General features: G+C 40.8%; 1 protein-coding gene across 10 annotated transcripts in view; it reads left to right on the top strand.

The window, feature by feature from the left end:
• The first annotated feature begins 3,290 nt into the window (after nt 1-3,290).
• Nucleotides 3,291-24,621, top strand: part of LOC122875738 (probable G-protein coupled receptor 21) — a 66,608-nt gene continuing 45,277 nt past the window's right edge. For 8 of the 10 annotated variants that reach the window (XR_006377895.1, XR_006377897.1, XR_006377893.1 and 5 more), the window contains exon 1: nt 3,291-3,599. Coding sequence is in view for 2 of the 10 variants with exons in the window: in XM_044195200.1 (XP_044051135.1) it covers nt 18,881-19,930 (1,050 nt within the window). In the remaining 8 variants the exon portion in view is untranslated. Of the gene's footprint in view, nt 3,600-12,991; nt 16,200-18,175; nt 23,893-24,621 lie in introns of those variants that run through there. The other 2 variants (XM_044195200.1, XM_044195201.1) reach the window with 2 other exon arrangements.

Genomic DNA, 24,621 nt, shown 5'->3' with positions numbered 1-24,621 from the left:
GCTAATCTGTTAGCATGTGTCCTTTTTGATTTGATTTGATTTTCAAAATGGCCTGTAATGACCTGTTACTGTACGGGGGTTGGTTTCCAGTAAATGATTGGCTTATATTCTCCATGAAGAAATGTATTTTAAGAGTGTGTGTGTGTGTGTGTGTGTGTGTTTTCTTTGCATGTACATCAGACAGTGAGTATGTTTTCAGAGAGCCTGTACAGCTAAATGCAAATCATTTACCGCTGTTTTCTAATTCCATACGCTGACAGCGTTAACCTGCAGATTGTGGATGGATGCGTGTGAAGTGTAAGTGGGGGTGAAGGCCATTGCAGATGGATTATCTAATGGAAGTGGAGGTGGATGGGTGATCTGATGCACATTGGCAGATGGGTGAATGGATGGATGGAGGTTGGACACAGTACAGTAGACGGATTAAACGGATGGATGAACACACGTGAGCCTCAGGTTCGTTGTCTGCGCTGACGGAGGTTTTACGCCAACGTTTCTCTGAGGCAGAAAAAAAATCTCATTGGTTGAGTTTAATCTTCAACGGGTGGAGCCAAGCGACCGCAGATTACAGTTTTTCCAGCTGACGTGGGCTTCAGATGGTACATTTACTCAAGTACAATTCTGAGGTACTTGTACTTTACTTCTACTAGGGAAATATTGTACTTTTTACTCCACTACATTTATTTGACAGCTATAGTTACTAGTTAAAAATATAAACATATGAAATGCTTATAAAAAGCAACACATCGTTAAAGATTAAACCAGTGTTTCCCAACCTTTTTCACTTGTGACCCCCTTACATAAAGACAGTGTGTTTTATTGTGAGTTGTGGCTCCTCGTCATGTTTCAGATGTCTACGAGTTGTTAGCAGTTGCCCCAGAGAGAGATTTGACCTCTAAACTTCTCACATGGTTTCATTTAAAAAGGCCCAAATTGGTCAAATGATCCAATATTTCACAACAAAGCAAAGATCATAGAAACGTCGCAACGTGTAAACTCAGATTTGTGTATCAGAAGTTTGCGTTTTCTTCTTTCTTCTATGCTATTAATCATCAGGGGTCGACCCCTCATCTGTTTTATAATTGCATTTCCCAAATCTGTCAAACTGTTCCTTTAAGATGAGTGGTAGTTTTTCAGCTGCCTTCATGACCTTAAATGTTTCTGGGTCAACCTGCAACAAATATTTATAGAACAAACTACAGTAGGCTCAGTAAGTCACTCTAAAACTCTGTCCCTCCTGTCCCTGTTTGACAATGTCCTCACAATCCCCACGTTTCCCTAACTGATGAAATGTGACATTACTGATAAAATGAATGGCAACATACCGGCCCTTTTCCCCCCTCGCAGTCAAAGTCAACACACTGGAGACAGACCAACGTCGCCCCCATTAACACAAACAACATTATATCAGTATGAGCATTAGTGGTTCAGTGAAAATATTAGGAGAGACGATTTTTTAAAAACCAAAAAGTATTTTCACTCAATTTATTCTGTTTCTAAAAAGTTAAAAAGATGTGAAACAGGAGGTTGGAGAAGTCCCCCGTGGATTCTCTGTAACAAATGTATCTGTGCAGAGACGAATCCATCAGTGTACCGCGGATAATGTGGAATGGAAATAATATACATCAGTCTGAACTAAATATATTTAAATTAAAAACTGGGTCATAAAATATGATGAAGACTATGATGTGAAGTCAGTGTGGAGTCTCCACATCACCTCTCTTTGTTTCCTTTCCATCAGACTTTTCAGATTGATACCGTACTTTATCCAACTAGCAGCGTGTCCCACATCCATACTACATACTAGTCCTTTTTCTTAATTTAAAGATTATTTCTTGACTTTTTTGCCCTTATTTGAGAGTCGGTTGACAAGAAACATGGGGAGAGAGGCGGGTGTGAGGGGTTGTGTTAGTATATAGCGTGCTCACACTGGAAAAGTGACAAAATGAAGTATATTCAAACCAGACAGTATATTAAATACTACAAACAGCTCCAGAAAAATATTGGAAATAAAAAAATTTAATCATAGGAAAGTTGCAATTTGACCGACGTCTGATGTAGCAGGTTTTATTTTTGTATATACTAACCACTCAAACACAACGGTCAGTTCACGCTACTGTATGTATGTGTTTAGCATGTTAGCATGCTAACATTTATTTTTAATTAATACATTTTTACTACTTAATAATACATTTTTACAATTATTACTCAAGGTCAAAAGGATAAACATACGCACATAACAAAATTACAATACCACCATCTGAAAACAATAACAAGAAAAATGGAGGAGAAAATAAATAAATAAATAAATAAATAAATAAATGATTGAGAAAAGAAAATTAGCCTCCTGTTGTAATTTAAGTGATACATCAAAGAGTGCAATACAGGACAAAAGGTAAGTTAATATACGTATACATACAAACACAACCATACATACATATACATTTATATATATATATATATACACACATAAACATGTACACATTGTATATGCACATACACACAGGCACACATACATATGCATACTGTATACACAGACTCTCATACTTAATTATTTGTTCGATTATACAGACAAAAAATGTACGTATTCGCATCCCTTTAATAAACTTTTGTCATTTTCTTACTCGCAGTATCCCACGCACATTAAAAATTAAATTATCATTAATATCCCTTTCAAGAACTCACTGATAAAACATTTTTAATTGTGTTTATGCTAATTGTTGTCTTTTTTTTTGTAGCTTGCTTGCATGCTAACATTAGCTAATTAGCACTGAAGTACAGCTGAGGCTGATTGGGACGCCATTAGTTTTGAAAGTATTTGGTAATGAATAAAACTTATAATATACAGTGCAAATAGAAACCATTAAAAATACTCTGATTGCTCTTTGCTGATTGGATTAAATTTAGCCAGTTAGCTAAAGGTCAAAGGTCGTGGCGGTAACGCACAAATGAGCTGGATGCCAACAGCCTTAAAACAAAAAGAAGAAGAAGAAGAAGGAGGAGAAGAGAAGAAGAAGAAGAAGAAGAAGAAGAAGAAGAAGAAGAAGAAGGAGGAGAAGGAGAAGGAGGAGGAGGAGCAGGAGGAGAAGAAGAAGAAGAAGAAGAAGAAGAAGAAGGAGGAGGAGGAGGAGGGAGAAGAAGAAGAAGGAGAAGAAGGAGAAGGAGAAGAAGGAGAAGGAGGAGGAGGAGGAGGAGAAGAAGAAGAAGGAGAAGAAGGAGAAGGAGAAGAAGGAGAAGGAGGAGGAGGAGGAGGAGGAGGAGGAGGAGAAGGAGAAGGAGAAGAAGAAGAAGGAGAAGAAGGAGAAGGAGGAGGAGGAGCAGGAGGAGAAGAAGAAGAAGAAGAAGAAGGAGGTCAAAGGTCAGAGGTCAGAGGTCATCCAGGGGGCAGAGGTGTCATGGCTGACGTTCATGGCGGGTTAGAGAGAATATTGAAGTCGCCGCCATTAAAGAAAACAACAAAATCAAAACAAAACGGTAAATGGACTCGAGAAAAACACCAAAACTGAGTGGATTTTTAAAAACGTTTTCTGAGCTGCATCAGCTTCACAAGGCGGATTAAACTCGCTGCAAAGTATATGTCGGGCCCTCCGCTACGAAAGGTAAGCGTAAATCATTGTTGTGGATTAAATTTGGACAGTTGCTGGGACACACTTCTGCCTGCAAACACTGCTAGCTAGGCTGCTTGATGCTAAGCTAACTGTGTGTGGATACACCTGTTGCAGCGGCCTACCTGTGTTTCTGTCTCTCTCTGCGTTTTATTTATTCCCAACAACAAAGTATTTGAGATAGAGCTACTGTGTCTTTGTGTCTACTTTATCCTAATTTCTTTCTTACTTCTGTCTTTATGTCTGTATTTATTTCACCTTTTCTTTATTATTCTGGTCATGTCTTGCTCAAAGGCCTAACGATGCTTTCTAATATGATTTATGATGATGACTGGATGTGTTTTATTTTGTGTTGTTGCTGTTTTGTTGTTTTTTCTTTGGCTTTTTTTGTTAACTACTGATATGGCCATCCACAGTTAGAAGTTTCTTGTATGTTTACAAATCACAAAGTTATGATAAGTTGTTTAAAAACAACAACAAAAACCTTGAAAATAATGTGCAGGGAGAGGAAAAAGTCTCATTTAAATGATATAAGACTGTAATCACAATGGCAGTATGTAGATTATGTAACAAAGAGAGACAAAGAACATAATCATAAAACTTAAAATTAAAGTTTTCCTTACATTTATTCTCTCGGACTTTAAAGAAGATGTAATTGTAACAAATGCCTTTTTATCACCATTTCAGCACAAACTGCGTAAGTGAAAGCACACAAGCTGTAACATGTGCTAACATAAGAAAAACCCTTTATAAATGACTTTTGTTGTCTAGTCTTTGCATGTTCCTAGCACACGTTTTTTTTTTTAAAACACTTCGATGTTCATTTAACCTCTTGAACGATCACATACTTGAAGTTGTATTTGAAGGCATCAAAATATATCTAATATCTTTTTTTTTTTAATGTTAAGACTATAAAGAATTCAGTTAAAAAGGTAATTATGTGAATGGAGTCTGGTCTGTCGGTTTCAATAATCTATCCGTCTGTTTTTATGCGGGTTTAGCAGCTTCCACACTTTTTACACACGGTTTTCATTCAACAAACACACTTGAATTGTATATTTCCTTTCTTGACCTCGGCCTCTCCTCTCTTTCCTCTTTCCTGTTTCACTCCCTCTTCACTGCAGCAGTGATGAATAGATGCTAGTTGCTCATTAACATCATTTAAAGAGGCTGTATCCTTCTTTCCATCATTACGACTGCCCTCTATTTCCTTCTCTTCTCTCTGTTTGTTCCCTCCATCATCCCCTCCTGCAGTCACACATCACTAACAATAATCACATCTCAATCTTTTCAGTCTTTCTGGCATCAAACTGAGCATATTTATGAGCCTGAGCCTCAATGAATAGACTGTATGTGGTAATTAGAGGTTGTGAAAACTATGAAATTGTTCTCTAGTTCTGTCCTGAAAAGCGTTGAAATTGAATCGAATCGGCAGCTTTTGACTAATAATTTTGGCCACTTGACAAAAGTGTGCAGAGATTTAGAAACAGAAACATGTGCAGTCTCGCATGCAAACGCGCTTTACATACATGCATAATGTATGAACACATGCCGACACACGTGATTACTGCGCGCTCGCTAAAAAAGAGCCACAAAACACACTCAATATGCACACGGGCCTGCCATCATTCACACACACCTCCCCCTCCCCTCGCTGCACACTTCAGCCGTGCTAATTAAGAAAATCACTCATGTGTGGGGAAATGGCTGAGCTGTTTCGGATCTGCTATCCGTCAGCGTGCTAAGCCGTGAAGCGCCGTCGAACAGCAAAATCCAGAGGCACTTTTTTCCCCGCTCCTATTGGCACCGCGCAGCATTGTCCTTAATCACAACCCTGAGATGAATCCAAGAGGCGGTGATTTTAACTAAAAGCTCAAATTAGCGCTGGTCTGCCAGCTGTTTGTGTGTGTGTTTTGGTGTGTTGTGTGCTGTAAGTGGTGGCCCCCGCCTTGTTCATCATGATTTTAACGTGGGAATATTTCCAGGGAGCCATTAGATGAAACGCCTGTTTGGGAAAAGTGTGTTTAACCTACAGGGAGCCAGCTAATCTGCAGCCCTCCATTTAAACAATGGAATGTAATTGTGATTATTAAGTTATTATGATGTTGGGTGAGCAGCTTACAGCCACACTGGTCCTCCTGTGTTGCAGCAGAAACGCAGTGTATTTATAATTAAATCAAATACTTTCATATAAAATGACTCACAGGGAATCAAACCCCCAACCTTGCAAGTAGCAGTGCCTTGCTTTGCTTTGTGACACTGTGCCAGTGAATACAGCTAGGGCTGCAATAATTATGTCATTAATTATTTATTTTTGATTAATCAATTAATTGTTTTGTTTTAGTTCAAAAGGTGGTAATAATTAGCCCAAGAATGCTTAAAAATATAATCAATCGTCAAAGTTGTTGATTCATTTTCTGTTAATCGACTAAATTAGAGTTTTTCAAACTGTGAGGCGCCTCCCCGGGGGGGCACAGCTGTCTTGGTTTTGTTTAAGGGGGGGACCCCTGGACTAAATGAATGAATATTTGTACAGGCCATTGCGACCGTATGAAAATGTTGAAAATGCGTGTAAATATCTAGTGCTGAAATCAGTTTAACAAATTCTTCCACAGGTGGTTTTAAAATCGTTTTTTTTTTTTTTGCGTGTGCTGCTATCGTATTGGGTTTGGCCGAACTTCCTCCTGCACGTGAAATCAAACACCTGCTGCGTTGGCGATATTAATGTCAGGATGTAAGCGGCTGCAGAGAAACAGAAATGTAATGTAATCTTTTCTTTTTGATGTATTTTGTGATCGTTCTGCTTACATTTGTCCACTGAAATGACACAAAGTAGCCGACATGATATGTCTTTGTTGAGCTTGTGGGTTGAAACACCCCGATGAAATGAGTAGTTTGTCACTTTATGACTTGTTTTAATTACAGGTAGCCTATGTCTACTTGTTGTTGTGAGTTTGTTATTTATTTACTGTTAAATATATGAGTGAAAGTATTTTCTATGCTTGTGAGCAGGCTACGATTCTACATCTTACACACAAACTGATTTTATTTGTTATTTCTCTTAGTGTGGAAGGGGGTCAGTGTTTGGTGTCTTGTTCAAGGACACCTCAACAGAATATTTGACTGTTGACTGACACATAGCTGAATCAAACCTTTGACCTTTGACCTTATTTTGGAGTTTATGCAAACATTTCTCTGAGGCAGCGTTGATCTCAGGCCACTGCGGTCCAGAGCAGCTTGGAAATATGTGCGTTTTGACAGAAATACGTGACGGCGTCAACAGAAGTGGGTGTGTTGGGGACAGAAGTGGATGTTTTGACGTGCTGGCTGTGATTGGCCGGTACAGGCCGTATGTCTCCGGGGAAGAAAGGATCAGTCGGCGGGTCGGTGAAGGAAGCCATAAAGCTAAAGAGGGCTGTCATGGTTGTGTGTTGTCACCGCTTCTGTTAATAATTAATCCATAAGTGCAGCCAAGGAGTGGAGAGTGTTCGGTTTGGTGACCACCGGATTGTGTCCCTGCAGTGTGTACTTTGGGGTTTGCAGCTGGGATGAGAGATGAAGCCATTGTACGCTAAAACATGGTGGATTGTCCTCTTTGGGGTTGGGACTGAGCTGATGCCCCAAATGAAGAAATGAAGTGTTTTAGTGTCTTGTTCACAAGGTAAGGGTAAGATGGAGAATGATCTTAAAAGATGGATTAGTGATACTGATGTTATACCAGACCGACATGGTGGTTCACGAGATTTGAGTAGTGCCTGAAAGAAAGAAATTGCTGCCAAATTGAGTTTCCTGGGCAAGATGTCTGTGCTCAGACAGGCTGAGCAGGTGAGGCACTCGAGGTCCAGTCACACCAGCAAAAAACGGTGAGATAAAACGCTCAGATTTTTGCAGCTAAATCAATTAATTCCAATGGAATCGCGTTGTTCAGCTTTACTGAACTTTGACCCACAAATTTGCATTGTTGACCAATATCAAGCGTCTTGACAGAGCTGACCTTTGAGGGAACAGAGAGCCCAAAATGGAGGAAGCTATCGTAGCTAATTAGCTGAGTTGTACCATCCAGTTTTATTGAACCCCCTCTGTCGGTGAATAAACCGCTCCACAAAAGAAGAATGGTTTTTAGACGGTTATGAGACAGGAGTCCATGATACAAATATGTCTTTTCAATAAACTGTGTGAACTAACTTGCTTGCTAACTTAGCAAGCTAGTTAGCTCAGAGAGCTTTCTTTCCTCTCTTCAATAACTCTCTCAATCGAAATGAAACGAGAAAAAAAACAGTAAACAGCACAGTACAGACAAAAAAATAAATACAAAAGACTGGCTAGCGCTAGTCCAGCTGGCTAAGGTGTTAGCAGTTAGCTCACTCGCTACAGTATTTCAATAGTCCAACAATAACTTATTTTTTAAGTATCACTGCGTTGCCAAGTTTCTTGAACCAAATATTTTGCGATGATACACAGATTAATTTTGCTGCTGGAAAATTAGCAGTTGTTTAATTTTCCCGTTAGTTTACCTAAAGCTGTGACTCTGAATCGGACTCAGTCACCTTTGCTCCTCAGGAGTTCTGCTGATGCTTTTATCCAGAGAGAGTTTAATTTGCATGTAAGTAGGAGGACGTTATCACGGGAAGAGACACTGTAATAAAACCTAATTTACTAAATGTCTGGTTTCTATGATGTTCTAAAACATTATGAACTTTGGACTTATTATAATGGTCTTGTTATACCTAATTTTAAATTTTCATATCGTCCCATGCCTAGTTGTGGGTGGAGCATCTGTCATGCGTTGGTTGAGTCTCTCGTGACCTTTTAGTCCTTCAAACTATTGAGAAAACTACATCCTACATAACTGAAAGTCGACTTAACTTCCACACCAGCTGTTTACTTCAGCAGCTACGTCGTACAGAGTCTGTTTTTCCCCCGCTGCTGCGGTTTACATTTCCTCATAGGGCAGTGGATGTATCAACACCTAGAGGTCAGAGGTCAGCCACTAATGCGGGAATAAGCCTTCCTGAGTGATGTGAACCGGGAGACGGAGCTGCCCTCTGCCCGGCGATCGGCTGCCGTTTCATGGGAAACAGACTGTCAAAAGCTGCTTATTGTAACTTGAAGTTATTCAGCACATTTTACAAAATCCATTCATCTGAAAACGGATACACAAGAAGTTATTACAAAACTAAAAAGTGCATGGCCATTAAAAAGTATAGAAAATCGAGCTAAAACCTTTATGGCTTCTGTTATGTCATTCCATCTGCAGAATGTTTTAAGGTATGGAGTCACATTAGCTTGATTTTCTTTACTTTTCCGTGTCTGTGCCGTTTGACAATGTTTTTGTAAAATGTGCTGAATAACTTCAAGTTACAATAAGCAGCTTTTGACAGTCTGTTTCCCATGAAACGGCAGCCGATCGCCGGGCAGAGTGCAGCTCCGTCTCCGGGCCACATCACTCAGGAAGGCTTATTCCCGCATGGCTGACCTCTGACCTCTAGGTGTTGATACATCCACTGCCCTATGAGGAAATGTAAACCGCAGCAGCGGGGAAAAACAGACTCTGTACGACGTGGCTGCTGAAGTAAACAGCTGGTGTGGAAGTTAAGTCGACTTTCAGTTATGTAGGATGTAGTTTTCTCAATAGTTTGAAGGACTAAAAGGTCACGAGAGACTCAACCAACGCATGACGGATGCTCCACCCACAACTAGCCATGGGACGATATGGAAATTTCATGTCGCGATTATCCTGATCAAAATAATTGCAACCTTACATTTTGTTAAACAAATATTTTTCACATCTTAAATAAGGTAATCATAAATCATAAGGCCCCCCATAAATCATAAGGCCCCCTGCATAAACAAAGGATAAATAAATGATAATAAAATAGCAACTTTGTGTGAGTCTGTTCTTTCTTACATGATAATTCCTGTATTTTTCAAATCAGGCTCTATTTTTCACTTCTCTGCCATGATGTCAAACGGTACAGACAACAATTTCATCATTTGCATCAGTGTTTATATAATTTACCCCTGACTTATTTCAACATTAACATTTAACATTTTAATCCCGTCCTGCGCGCGTATGTGGGTAATTCTTTACCCCCACCTCAGTAATAGTTACAGCCGCATTTGCCTCCCGTTGTTCAGTGAACTCGTTGGTCCCTCCCCGTGAATTTAAATCCGTCTGGAGCGACAATCTTGTATTTTAAAGTGGATATCTGAGTTTTTTCTACAGGAAGACCTGCTTGTCCGTCTACTTTTTTTTTAATCAGCCAAGTCAAGCCAAAAATGTTTCTGTTAATCTGATGGAGACATGCTAACACCAACATGTATGGCCTATTTGGGAACCAATAAAGCCGTCAGAAGAGTAAGACCTATCGTAATGGGCTGTTGTAATGTCAGCTACAGTTGGGTTATGCTATATAAGTTGTGTTTGAATTAATTAACAAAAATTTCATTAGGTCAGATTGGTTCAGACTTAACTTTTGGACAAAGTGTCAGCCCTACAATGTACCTTTTTGGATGTACAGACAACTATCACTGGATCACTTTGAAACTGAAAACCTTAGAAATCGGAGAAAAAAGACGCTTCAATCTGAGAACCATCACATTTTTAAGCGGATTAATAGATGTTCTTTTCACGATGGACATCAGAAATAATGATATCAGGAAGTGTAAGTCAAAACAATATGTGTTTCATATCTGTGTGTTAAGATTTGAGTTGTGACGATTTTCGACTCAAATCTCAGTATCTTTGCCTCACGTCTCTCCCTCTGTGCCCCCCCTGGGGAGGCTTTATCTTTCTCTTTTGTCTTTGTCCTGCTGAATGTCCATGTCTATTACACACCACATCCTTCAGTTTAGCAGTGGTTATAATGCTGTCCGGAACAATTAATTAAATTACAAAGGAGCACAGTGAGTATTTCGTTCCCCACCCCCCTCTGAACGTTAATCCCGTCAGAATGGGGCTTTATTTACACTAAATGCACTGCTTCCATCTCAATTCTGACGCACAACCCTGTAAAGTTGGTTAGTAGGCGCATGCATCAGTTTTTGGCTCTTGGTTCTTCTGGTGTGTAATTGGCAAACAAATCAGATCGGTCAACAGTTACTATCATCTTTAAGCTTTTTAAAGGATGAAATTGGTCTGATTTTCCATTTTTACCAGCTGCCTCTTCCATTTAGTGTTCAACTTTATGGGTGAGCCGTGCACTGACTGTGCCAGGCGTTTGAAACAGTAACGGGGAATAAAGACGTCAGAAATGAGAAAGTAATCTGGTTTCAGACCTCTGAATTGCTGGTCACATCTCAGATTTGTTCAATGATTTTAAAAAAGGTCTGATGTTGTGTTCAATGACGCCCGGTTGGAGAAACAGTCGAGCCAATCAGAGTTTTGTAGGCGGGATTAAGAATGGGGACATAATCTTCCAGAGCAAGAAAAATAGCCACGAAAACTTACGAAAGACTTACAAAAGTTAGCTCCTCCTGGCAAAGACTGAAAACGACATCGACAGGAGAGATACGTCAGCCACTACCGGTTCGGTTAGAGGAAAATACAGACGCTGTCAAATAGGCTATCGCTCTCAAAAACAGCTAACATTAACACAATGTCATTGTGAATAATGAAGTGAAAAGAAAATGGCAATTAAGTCTGATTATCAGGCTAACATAATAATTTAATTTTCGCTAAATATTCTGTGTTTGGTCGCACATATTTGTCTTACATTTACACAACGAAAAGGTTTTAACCTCTAAACATCCAGTTTTCTTTAATATCTCCTTAAGTAATTTTAAGTTAGGAAAAATCGTCTTATTCCCCTCTGTCTGACAGAATCATATATATGATTCATCTTGTTCCACCGCTTCATTTAAGTTTCTATGATGTTTTCACTGAGTGAAATATTCAAAACCAAAACTACGATGTTTCTGTGCTGCCTCGTCCCATCAGATGAACGTATTCTCGATGTCTTTTGCATCTTTTTATACACATTTCCCCAAAATTACATGTTTTGTATTCTAGTGGAGATCCCAAAGGTTTCAAAAATACTAAAGTTCAGTGATTTTTAAGTTCTGCACATTTATTAAAAACCTTCATTCTCTATATATATGGTGCTCAGATTAGCCAAACCACAGTGTGCTTAGACACTGAATGTGAAACCAACCGTTTTTTATTTTATTTTTTAAATGTAATAATTATTTGCACCCGCGTTTATTGATATTCTGGTTGTTAATGCATTATTCAACAATCAACGAAATGATTAGAATGCCTAATAATGTTTATAATGTAGAAATGATTCAGCCCAAAGTGTAAATTGTGTAAATACATCTCACATCAAACTATGTTTCTACCCGACTCACTGGGATTTTCAGCCTCACGTGACTGAGTGGAAATAAAGATGGACTAATAAAATGTGTTTATTGCTGAAAGACTCTCCTCCTCTCCCTGACTATAATATTATTCAGATCATGAACAGAAAACTCTTTCTAATGAACGTAGAAAGTTGTTTATGGTTCTTTTTGTCAATCAGACCTACACATCCATAAAATCTAAAACTTGGGAGTAGTACTCTTGAGTTCTGCCATTTATCCACTTTGGTACAAAACTGCGGCGATGTTGTGACGAAGTATCAGATCAGTCCGATCAGCGGCAGCGTCCAATCACTGACAGATTTCCAATAAAGGGGTGTGTCGATCCGGTGAAAGACTTCCGCAAAGGCTGGTCTCATGTATCGTCGCTCACGTCTCCTTAGAGATCCTTCCTCGCTCCCCGGAGCAGAAATACGAGCGTTGGAGCGGCGTTCAACTTAAAGCTGGTTTGAGGTTGTTGTTGTTTTTGTTTTGAGAATGTAAGATAGGTGGACAGTAATGAGAGAGGGTTATGTTGTTGTATGTATGAGTGCTGAAGGTGTGGGGTACTTCATTCGTGGCATCATCTGCACCGTCGGGCACTTTTTCAACATGACGGCGACCCTGAACATTCTTCCAAGGCCGCTGCTGCGTTCTTCTGGAAGAACAAGGCGAACGGTACGTCACCTGAGCTCAACCCTGCTGAGCACCTGTGGGGAATTTTGAAGAGAGACGTTGAGCAGCACCCCCCCATCAAATATCAAGGCACTCAAGGAGGTCATCTTTCAGGAGTGGAACGGGATAGACGGGACAATATGTCGCGAACTTGTACACTCGATCCCAAGAAGGGTCTGTGCAGTTCTTAAAAATAAGGGTGGACATACTAATATTATATATATTACACACTTGTTGGATTGAATCAAGGGTGTATCTATCTTTGCAACCCTACATTTAAGCAAAGTTGCCTAATTTACTTATTTTACAGATATTGATGACATCTTTCTGTGTTGTTATTAAGTATATGTTTAATAAATTTCAGTTTTGTCGTCTTCCTATGAATTTTAATGGTGATCATATGGAAATATAATGTAAATATGATCAAAGTGGCTCTGCTGTTTATATAAGAAGTTCTGTACTTTTTTCTCTATATTTATTGGGTTATATAACGGTAACAGAGCCTCCTGACCTCCGAAGAAATATGTGTACGATCTCTGCCGTTGGTCAAAAAGCCTTGAAGGCCAAACTCTGGGTACAAATGACAGTGGGAAAATGTGTGTTGCATAAAACAGCTGATTCTCAATCTATGAATAATTTTCTGTGACTGTAGATTATTTTAATCCATTGATGTCTCTTAACTGTCTCATAAAGTCTAATCTTAACATCGCCATCCTTCAACAGACGTCATATAATTAAAGAATAATGTGAATTCCCACAATGGGAGCCTTTTTAGCTCTTTTGCTGCAGAAACTCTGACCCTCAGATCTTCGACTGCTCTGTAACAGCCTTCGCTTCAGGGCTGCGCCGTAACTGTTGTGATTTTCAGATCTTGCCTGCTGGGACTCAAACCACGGCATCACACGCTCTCCTCTCCAAACACTCGGTCACAAGGTAGCTTTCCCCACCGGCTTGTCTGCTGCCTGCCTGCTGTTTACCCAGAGCGGTGTGTTGACATGGGAACGTGGTGGAGGTGCTGATGGCTGCGCTCATGTTAACGTGTCTTACAAGATGCCAGACAGCCCAGCGTTCGGCCTCATAACTCTGGCAGATGTGGCACCTCTGACCCTTAACCTGTAAAATAAATGCAAAAACAGAGATGTAAACATGGCGGCTAATGGCCTTCCTACCCTCCTCGACGCTCACCATATGGTAACAAAAAAAACAAACAGTGTCTGAATGGCGTCGCTGTTCCCAACCGACAGCCGGCCTGGAAGGGAGAGACGTGGCGGTGACCCCTCCGGTTCCCTCTGAACCAAATATCACAGGAGATGCTTTGGTTTGATGTGGTGAATCAGCAGACAACGCAGTTGGGTGATGACGCACACAGTTATTCATTCGGTGCTTTATTTGTTGTTTTGGTATTTTAGTTTTATGGTTTCATTAAAAAAAAAAAAAAAAGAAATAGACCTAGATTCAGTGTTTCCTGCGGGGATATGAGAGTCCTACAGAAGCAAATAGTGACAGAATAAATACAATTCAAAAACAAGATTATAATGGTGTTATGTGAACATATGCAGCTATACAGCTCCCTTCCATATTGTACCCCACTAGTGTTTTGATATTTGTCTGCTTTTGACCTAAATCTGATGATTTCTAACAGTGTGACATGCGAAAAGCTGCACTCAGAGGTTTTCCATTTTCTATCTGGACTTCTGTGATACGTGCAGGTATAATCTGATGCCATGACATAGCAGATACTGCAGCGTGTATTTAAAAGATAAAATCTGTTTATTTCTCCGTTGCCATGTCAACTAAATACTGAAGTTAATTTGCAATGCAGTCATAATTTTGGAAATCTGACTGAGTCAGCGTGTTAGCATGAAGGACAACAAGACGACAAGGGACAGCAGGATGTATATAGTTTATAATAAATATGAAATATCATCCATAAACAGAAACAGTATAAAGAGCTTTTTAAGCCAGATACATGTACCTACTTACTGTGTATATATCTGGGCCCATTATGTAGTTAGGGTTAGCTTAAAGAGGCAGTTCACCTGAATGACAAACATTTTCCCACTAGCCTCTAGTAGGGCTGTCACGCTTTCAAAAAGAACAAATACGAACTAACACGTAATTTGTTTGAATTAATTCGAGCGCGACCCATAAAGCGTACGCCCCCCACTGGTTTCCGCTGCCTCCGCTACCTCACTTGGGTGGCAGCTAGCAGGTGAGCCGTCAGATTTGTTGTTGTAGAGCAACAGCAGCAGCAGCTTTTTACAAAGTCGGTAAACCGTCTTATCTTTGTTGGCATATTTGCACTCCGCTTCTCAGATGCTTCGGTGTCGCGATTATCCGATCAGCACGACTTTGCCGGCTGGTGTCCTCCTCCGTTATTATTTATTAGCTTAGTTTACTGATAGGTCAGCAGGGCATGCAGTAGGTCGAGCTGATAGTGTCTGTCAAACAGTCTGTTGCGCTTATAGATTTTGAATTTGAACAGGTCATTACAGTTCAAATAAGTTTAATTTCACATTTGAACAAAGATTCGAATTTTGAATAAAAAGTGACAACCCTAGCCTCTAGTGGCATCTAGTTTCAGTTTCTTTGAGTTGAGACTTCTGCCTCCACACCAATACAATGGAGGTAAATGGAATTTTGTCTGTGGTGCTCCAAATACCGAAGTATTATTATTATTATTATTTTTTTTAAATACAACAGCAACACCTCTTTTTAGAGCACATGTACATTACCGAGTTTCCAGCGCCACCTTTTTCAGTTCCAGTGAAAAAGATCTCATTCAGATCTGTGGGTTGTCTAGAGTAGGACACAGTTTTGTTAATATATATTTCCATTGACCCAAAGTGATCTGCATGAGGAGACAGTACAAGGAACGAGGTAGAAAAATATGTGTTTGTGTAATTTGGGTGTACTGACCCTTTTTAATAGTTTTATCTACCACTGCAGCCCTGGCCTTGTTGTGCTGGTTTTGTTGCACCCTGACAGTCACTGCAGGTGGCGTCTGGCTGATCCTGCTGCATTTTAACAAGCTGTGTGTGTGTGTGTGTGTGTGTGTGTGTGTGTGTGTGTTTGTGGACTGCTGCAGATCTGCATCTTTTTCCAGTCTTGTCCTTTCCATCACGCCTTTAACGGCTCAATCATATATCCTCTCTTCCATCTTTTATCTTCCTTCCATCTTTTTGTCTCTCCTTTCATTGGATAAAAGATTAGCCTCACTTTATTCTCCTGTGATTTGTGTGTGTATGAACACCCCCCCCGCTGTGTCTCTGAACACGTGTGTGTGTGTGTGTGTGTGTGTGCTGTGTCATTGCATTTGCACGGGTACACTTCATACGTGAGGGAAGCCTGCTGGGGAGGGTGGGTGTGTGTGTGTGCACATGGGTGGGCGTGAACAGTCTCTGTGGAGATGGAAACCTGCTTAATGCTCATTGGCTAACGGAGGGGGAGGGGCTTCCTTCGAGGAGCGGTGAGAGGGTCTACGGAGACGAGGACGGAGGGGTGCAGAGACACGGGGCACGTACAGTTACAGAAACAGTGAGGAAGAACCCGAGGAAGATGGAGAGGAAATACAGCAGAGAGGTGAAGTCACATTTTAACAGGAGCAGGACTGTAATGATTTAACAAAATGTATTGTATCTACTGATTGAGGTATGATGACTGTGATGAAACAATTTACTTCCTAAATTAGGAATGTTTAATTTAGTCTGAAAATGCTTATATAATCCATCTTTCATCACATACCATCAATCGAAACAAACAGCAAAATGTGGTAATCCCTTCTCAGCATTTTCTTCATTTCGTCCCATACGTTAACTTCCTCTTTTATACACTTCTATAATTAAAAACACAAAGAAGAAAAAATGTCAGTGATATTCACATTAACATCCACAGAAACGTGAATAAGACACGACCAAGCTAAAAAAAACAACAACCCCATAACAGTTATATTTCAACACGACCCAGTTCTTCTTGAATGATGGTTTTAAAAAGAATTGAAGGAAATAATTTATTAATCTCACGTAGCAGGACCTCCGTCTCCTCAAGTCGCTAAAGTGGTTTAAATTCCCATCTACTGCTGCAAAGAGAGATCCATGGGTGGGATAGCATAAACATCCTGTGTGTTTTCAAATTGGGAGAAAGGGCTGTAAAGATCCCCAAAATGGATAGAATTAAAAATGCTTTCAAAACCATGATTTATCAGTGTAGTAAGTAGTCGAAATATCCAGAAACTCAAACAAAAAACAAAGTGACGTCTTTTGGAAACCACAGGAAGGCATTGAATTGATTAAGTTTGAAAATGTCCGTCTCTGGAAATGGCACTTCTTGTCGTTTTTTTTTTTTTTTTTTGATGGGGTACAAACCAGCTTTCTATACTGTTATTTGGTTTGAAGGATAACATCAGCCTCGTTGTGTCTCTACACTTTTTTTTTATATTCAACGTTTGTGCTTGAATTTATCCAAGATTTAGCTACACTGCGTAAAACTCTGACAAAAATTACTCCAGTTCAGTTTGCATGAGTTTACTATCAGGAAATCTGTCTTTACCAAAACACGGAAGGTAGTTCGAGCTTTTATTGTAAAATTAGAGACATTAGACACAATTAGGACCTTTATGACGATTTGATGATGATTTAGTCTGTTGTTATGAAGCTCCTGGAGGTGATCCTGGTGAGCTCGGATTTGGTAATTTACAGGTAAAAAGCCGTCCACTCTTCTAGGTTAAAACATTGCTAAATTTGGTATAAAAATGTAATAATTTTTTAGACTTGTAGATTACAGTAACATTGGACTTGTATATAGACAGTGCATGTTGTGTTTTATATATATATTTATATATTTTTTCCACCTACTTGTATGTACATAGATCTTTATACGTCTTCGTTGTCCTTGTTTTTAGCTGTATGTCTGTTTCTAACATTGAGAGCAACTTAAAACCAGAGTCAAATTCCTTGAATGTGTACACATACTGATTAAATGCTGCTCCCACATCATTTTAGTGATTTATATTTCATTGCGCAGTTAGGACCTGCTTCACACTCAAATATGTAAATGAAATGCTGTTAAACCACCAGCAAATCAAACAAATCGATCCTTATTGGGATGTTGTCTTCGCCCACAGAAGGTTTTCCTACAGTGATGGTGTTGTACGGTGGAAATACAGTAACTCTGAGGAAGAGGGGAAGAACGACAAAAGGGAAAAGAATGAGAGAGATGGAGGAGGGAGGAAGAGAAGGAGTCGGAAAGAGTGTTTTTAAAAAAGAAAAAGAAAAAGGGGGGCGGGGAAAGGCAGGATAAGAGGGAGCGAGGAGAAAGGGAAGGAGGAAAGGTGTGTGTGTGTGTGCGAGAAAGAGGGGAGGGTGTGTGTGAGAGTGAGAGAGAGAGTGAGCGAGCGAGCGAGCGAGCAGGGTTAGGAGAGGGAAGCAGCAGCGGTAGCGCTGCATCATCACTACTGCCGCTACAGCAGAGAAGAGAGGCAGTTTACTGCCTGCCTCCCTGATCTCTCTCTCTCTCTCATACACACACACACACATTCATGCATACACACACACACACAGGAAGTCAGCCGGCTGCTTCTGAGCCTCACTGGAAGCTTCACGGAGAAGAGATCCTGGTGACATTATCCATCACCTCTGGATGCTCGCCTGCCTGCGCTCGTCTGTCCCCGGGACCCCCCTGTCCACGGACCGCGGATGAGGCCGCCACTTCCAGATCCGACGCCGTTTGTTTGGACTCTCTTGCTGTTGTTTGCTGAGACAGCCGTCACTGTCAGCGCGGAGGAGTGTTAACATCGGAGCTGCCGGGAATTTCGGCATTGTTTTTCCCTCCCTTTTCCTTTGCTGGATTTTTTGGTGGCTGCGTGCCGGAGCAGAGTGCTTACCTCAGGATTTGCAGTCAAGGGGGGATATGATAAACAGCTGCGAGGGGAGGACGGTTTGCACTGCAGCATCAGACTGGCATCTCTTGTTCTACGTTGGGGATTTTTTTCTCGAGGTTGCACACATGCACATATTTCACACCCAGCAGCAGCAGCGGAGCTCGGCTGTGTTTCGCATACACAGATGGATTACTGCTACTTTAAGGACCTGCCCGCTGAGGGGGAAGAGATGCTGATTTAAGAAGAACAGGAGACGCGCTTTGTTTTTGGAGCAGAAGACGGGACGAGCAACTTTAGGATTAGAAAAAAAAAAAGAGACTTGGATGACAGGATGACCGCTGCGTTGAGCTGAAACCGCCCCCCTCCTGCTCCCTCCAGTCCAAACATGAACTCTTCCTCCGATGCGAACCAAAGCAGCTCTCCCCCGTTCTGCCTGCTGGGCGCCGTGGGTTACTCCCACAGCCTGGATACCTGCGTGCTGGAGGTGGTCGTCATCCTCTTCCTCACCGTGCTCATCATCGCCGGCAACCTGGTGGTGATCTTCGTCTTCCACTGCGCCCCACTGCTGCACCACCACACCACCAGCCACTTTATCCAGACCATGGCCTATGCCGACCTGCTGGTGGGCGTCAGCTGCCTGGTGCCCTCGCTGTCCCTCCTCCACTACCTCCGAGGCCTGAATGAGGAGCTCACCTGTAAGGTGTTTGGCTATATGGTTTCTGTGCTGAAGAGCGTCTCCATGGCTTCGCTGGCGTGCATCAGCGTGGACCGCTACATCGCCATCACCCGGCCTCTGTCGTACGCCACGCTAGTGACGCCATGCCGGCTGAGGGTGTGCATCGTCCTAATCTGGGTTTACTCTGCTGTGATCTTTTTGCCGTCCTTCTTCGGCTGGGGGAAGCCCGGTTACCACGGGGACATATTTCAGTGGTGCGCAGACTCCTGGAAGACCAACCCAGGGTTCAGCACCTTCATTGTGGGGCTGCTCTACGCCCCAGCAGCTCTCACCGTCTGCTTCACCTACGGGAGTATATTCAAGATCTGCCGGCAGCACACGAAGGAGATCACCCAGCGCCACGCCCGCTTCAGCTCACAGACTGAGGGTGATAAAGGCGAGCGGTGCGAGGGCTGCCCAGACAAACGCTACGCCATGGTGCTGTTCCGCATCACCAGCGTCTTCTATGTGCTGTGGATGCCGTACATCCTCTACTTCCTCCTGGAGAGCGCTGGGCTATATCACCACAAGGTGGCGTCCTTCCTCACAACATGGTTAGCGATTAGCAACAGCTTCTGTAACTGTCTCATCTACAGCCTCTCCAACAGTGTCTTCCGGAAAGGTCTCGGCCGCCTCTTTAGCCCGTTGTTCCCTTCCTGCCTCGGCTGCACAGATGCCAAGAAGGCTCCAGCTCCGGTCAGCCCGCGACCAGACCCCTGATGCCAAGTATGAGCCCTAACGACGATGGATTTGCTTCGGTCACATTGGAGGCATCGGCCCTCCTGTGTGTTTTGCTCTCAGCTGTGTAGCATGACACAGGTCTTTTTGGTCCCGCAGTGAAGTGTGTTGAGGACCCCCCTGCACTGAGCACGGAGAGGTGCCTGTGCAGATGCCTGTCGGTCGTCTCAAAGGCTGATTTTGTGGAAAAGGGAGTCTGTGAAATTCCTTCTGGGTCTTTCTCAAATGCTCTTCGGTGTGATGCTGCTCTTTCACGGCTGCAAGGATCACAAGCTGGCAACACCGAGTAAAGTCTTATATTGATGAAGAAAGTGGACTGTAGGAATAAGATTCATGTCACTTCTTAGGATTTAATAAACTTCTGCCTGCACTGACTTAAGAACTCCCAGATGCAAAAAATTAAAACACAACACGACTTGTGTTGTGCAGTCCACTGAAATGCAAATAATATATTTTAAATCTTTTCAAGCCTGACTGAAAAATCTGCAAATTGTCTTGGTTCTTTCAGGGTAGAAGTAGGTGATTCAAAAAAAGGTTGAAACAGACTACTGATCTGTTTTCCTTAGGGAACTCCAGATGCTAATGAGTTAATGGCTGAATGAAAAAAATATTTACCAAGAAATAATCTGATTATCAGCCTGTGTGTGTGTGTGTGTGAGTTAAAAATGTGTATCGGATGGACCTTAAGCTCATTTCCCAGAGAGAAGATTGAGGTTTATTTAGGAGCTCATGTGTGTTTTATGAAAAGGATTCCTCTCTATTGAAGTTGGGTGTTAGTGGGAAGCTCCAAGTATGTTTACACAGTCCCGGGTTTCACATGAAAATGTTGATTTAAGAATAAGCTTTACTTTCTAAGATGGCCGCTGACCCGGGAAGTTTTTCTGCCAGCAGACACTGGCGTATCCTCGCCAATAAATAAATTGTATCTATTTGGAGAGTTTTATTCTCTGTTTGCGTTTCCTCCTCAGGTTTATCAGCAGTTCTTTAAGCCTCTGGGCTGTTGATCTCAGCTGAAAAGATACATGACTTGTAAATCACAAGCCATGTAGCGCCATAAGATAATCACGTCCTGACTTGTTGTGCAGTCAATTTCAGTGTTGATAATAAATCTGCTGTTAGCCGGGATCCACATGGCCTCGATGCAAAGACAAACTTCATTGTAATCTGTAACTTTATTGCTCGTGTCTCTCTTTTTAGCCTTCAGGCAGCTGATAGCTGTTTTATTTCATCTTTATTTAATCAGGCAGAATCAAACAGAATCAACACAACTACACAAGAATCATAAAAAAAACATCAGATAATAAAATCTCCAAGGGGAATGTAAGACAGTTCATTCCTTTTAAAAGGTGCAATATTGCATTAGTGCGTACATGAGGGATATCTAAGGTTCGGTAGTTACTGGATCGTGTGCTGTAGTTACTAGATTTAAAGAGAAGAGATGTGAGGTAGTTTGGACGCTTCAACAGTAGAGCTTTATAGATGAATAACATGAAATGTCTTGACTGTAAGGAAGTCCATCCAAAACATGTGATACAGAGAACAATGAAGTTATGAAATTTACCATTTGTGATAAAGCGTGAAGCACTGTGATACCCAGGATTTAACTGCTAAAGTATTGTTTGGGGCAGCATGATAATACAGAATATCTCCATAGTCGAGGACAGACATGAAGGTTGACTGCACAATAGTTTTACAGTTGGAAGAAGACAGATTTCCTTTAATTCTATATAAAAAGCCTAGTTTGATTTTAAATTTTTGAGTCAAATGTTGAATGCGATCTTGAATGAAGCCAAATTTCTGTATGGGTGCCATGTAAAGTTGTAATCAACATCAGTGTAAAGTGGAAGAGAAGTGTTATCGCTGTGCATCACAAGCCCAACCTCAGAGTGTAAGAGGGTCAGAGCACTTTTCTGAGAGCCAGGGACAGCTTGTGGCCTTTTTGGCTTCATGTCAATACACTCCGGAGTTTAAATATTTAAACAGTGGCTAACTGTGCTCTTCTGGGGATTTTTGGCAGTCCCTGATGTAAAGTAGACCTCCAGGATTACAAATGATTTTGTGGATAAAGTGTTATGTTTTATAAGATAACTTATTTGTCACAGCCAAGTGGTCTGACATGCTGCACTTGAGACTGAACCTGTTTTTTTTGTTGTTGTTTTTTACAGTGTTGAGAAGAAGGAAAAGTGTTTCTCTATATGCTACAGGAAGATTTAAGATGTAGAGTTTGGTTTTAAAGTCACAATTAAATGGCATTTCTGAGAGCGTCTTGCTCCTGAATTTGACATTTGTGGTTGAAAATGAAGGGGAAACAAAAAAGAAAGAAACTGTATGGGAGGATTGTTTAAAAATACAAACATTATAACACTATATGGCCAATGGTAGACCACATACTTATGTGTACTTTTTGCCTGGGGCTGTTTTCAATGAGGGGAAATTTCAATGCAACTGCATACAATGGTATTTTCAAAGGCAAAGGAAAAATCAGAATTGATATGTTTTATTACTGTTTTATCTAAAAAAACATTATAGAACTGTATATTTTCTGTAAAAACAGCATGCAACAGTTGCAGTAAACTACAAAACTAAACTAAAAACCGAACCACAGTTGCTGCACTCTGGTCTTGTAATTTGTAGTGTATTTTATTTATTTATTGGTTTATTTAACAGGGATACACATTGCTGTAAACAAGCCAGAATTAGCCAAAAGGCTAAAGAACCTGCTGTCCCATTTCCCGTACTCTCTGTCACAGAGAGAGAGCTAAATCAAGCTCAAACAAGCTAGCCACAGCTAGCCTTAGCTAAAGCTACATTTCCCCCTCAACTATTATGTGTAAATGACAAATGACATTTTTTGATGAACTGATATCTTGATGATATTATTTTGTTAGCCCATATAACTGCGACACTAGCTAAATTCAGCCATGATGGAGAATAAGTAAGTTGTCAGTTGTCATTGACTTGTAGATGTTCAAATTAATGTCCGCAAATGAATTTTAATTTTAAAGGAGCCATGTTTTATTTCATTGTGACTTTAAAAGCAGCTGTTGCTGTAAGGTGATGAGGAATTGTTTATTTTTATTTTTTATTTTTTGCATTTCCCCTCTAGAGAAACCACATTTCTCCACAGGGGTTCAGGGGTCAGAGGTCAGAATAAAGTTAGTGTTCGCAGTTTAACTGTAGGACATTATATAACATTTTTCTATGTAACGGTATGTGTTATGTATACAGTATCTGCTATGAAAATGTAATTTCCTGCAAAGTGCTGACATGTTTGATTCCTGCTCGATTCGTTGTGAAAGATACTCCACCGACAGACTTTTAACTGCATGATTCTGGTTCAGTCTGAATCGATGTTCCTGTCTCATGATGCTACTGAGAGCAATTCACTGACTGTACTCCTTGTCTTCGTATCCTAACTAATGTTGTGTAACACAGATGGCTTATCATATTTTTTAATGAGGGCCAAGAGATCCTGTTTGCTGTGGTTCATGTCAGAAAATACGAATGACCTGCAGAAAACCTTCTGGCATGCCCGTGAACTTCTCCTGTCGCTGCTGTCGGGACGAAATTGACGCAAATCTGCAAAAAGTGAAGTTTTGTAAGGAGCTTAAAACAACAAAAACAATTTTATTTTGACGTCATGCCATCAGAGTTTGACAAGTTTCAAGAGGTAAAGCATCAAAGGTCTCAATTAACGTGCAAAGACTGTAAACACAGTTTTGTGTTATTTTCCCTCGACAGCAGTGCGATGCTGCTCAACAGTGGGAGTCAGTGCAATACAGCATGCTGGCTTTTCCTCAAGCCACAACAAATCAGTAATAGTAGAAGAAAAATCTGAATGAAAGGGCTTTTATTACCTTAACTTTGGTTGAGCCGTTTGCTATTCAGCATGTGATCTGAACTTCAGATTATTGTAATTGTGTGATTAAAATTAGATAATTTGATTACTGTGTTTTGGATTGATTTGGTACCAAAAACCCCTTAAAATGCGCCATCAAGCTAGTTATTACGGTACAGTTGAGAATGCCTAATCTAATCGAGATTAACTATTACTTGCTTAATCCCATAACAACCCAGAATACGGGATGGGAGGGGGATTTGTTACCTTATTCGGGATTGTATCTGGTTTGAAGCCTAACCCCTCAAGTGTTGGGCGTTCTGGTTGTACCACGTCTCCGTCACGTCTCTGCTGGGGTTTCAAACGTCCACTGGGCTGGTTCTTTAGCAGCCACTTTTCCAAAATTGTTTAAAGCTGTTTTGTTGACTTTTTTTTTGTATTTTACAACATATTGACAACACATCTCATTTATGATAACTGCGATAACAGATACTTTACTGGTTTGAATTACTGGATGCAGCACGCCATCTTTTTGTATCTGTAACAGTGTATATTAGCATAAAAGAAAACCGTAGCATTCCCTCTCCAGCCTCATAGACTACAGACGAGACGTGACAAGAGCGGACAAGAAAAACTAGTTTTGCTTTATGTACATATAAGACAAAGTCAATAACAAATGAAGTGCATCATAAAATATTAATGTCATGTCAATTATCAATAAATTTTGGTGTTTACATTCACAAGTGTATTTCAGGCTTCAGAATTGTGAGCAGCAACATCACGCTTCATAAGTGATTGTCGCTTCTTCAGAGCTCTTTCAAGCTAAAGTTTGGGT

This window comes from Siniperca chuatsi, linkage group LG5 (genome assembly GCF_020085105.1).
Source record: "Siniperca chuatsi isolate FFG_IHB_CAS linkage group LG5, ASM2008510v1, whole genome shotgun sequence".
Lineage (NCBI taxonomy): Eukaryota > Metazoa > Chordata > Actinopteri > Centrarchiformes > Sinipercidae > Siniperca > Siniperca chuatsi.
This window is presented reverse-complemented; position numbering and strand designations above follow the sequence as displayed.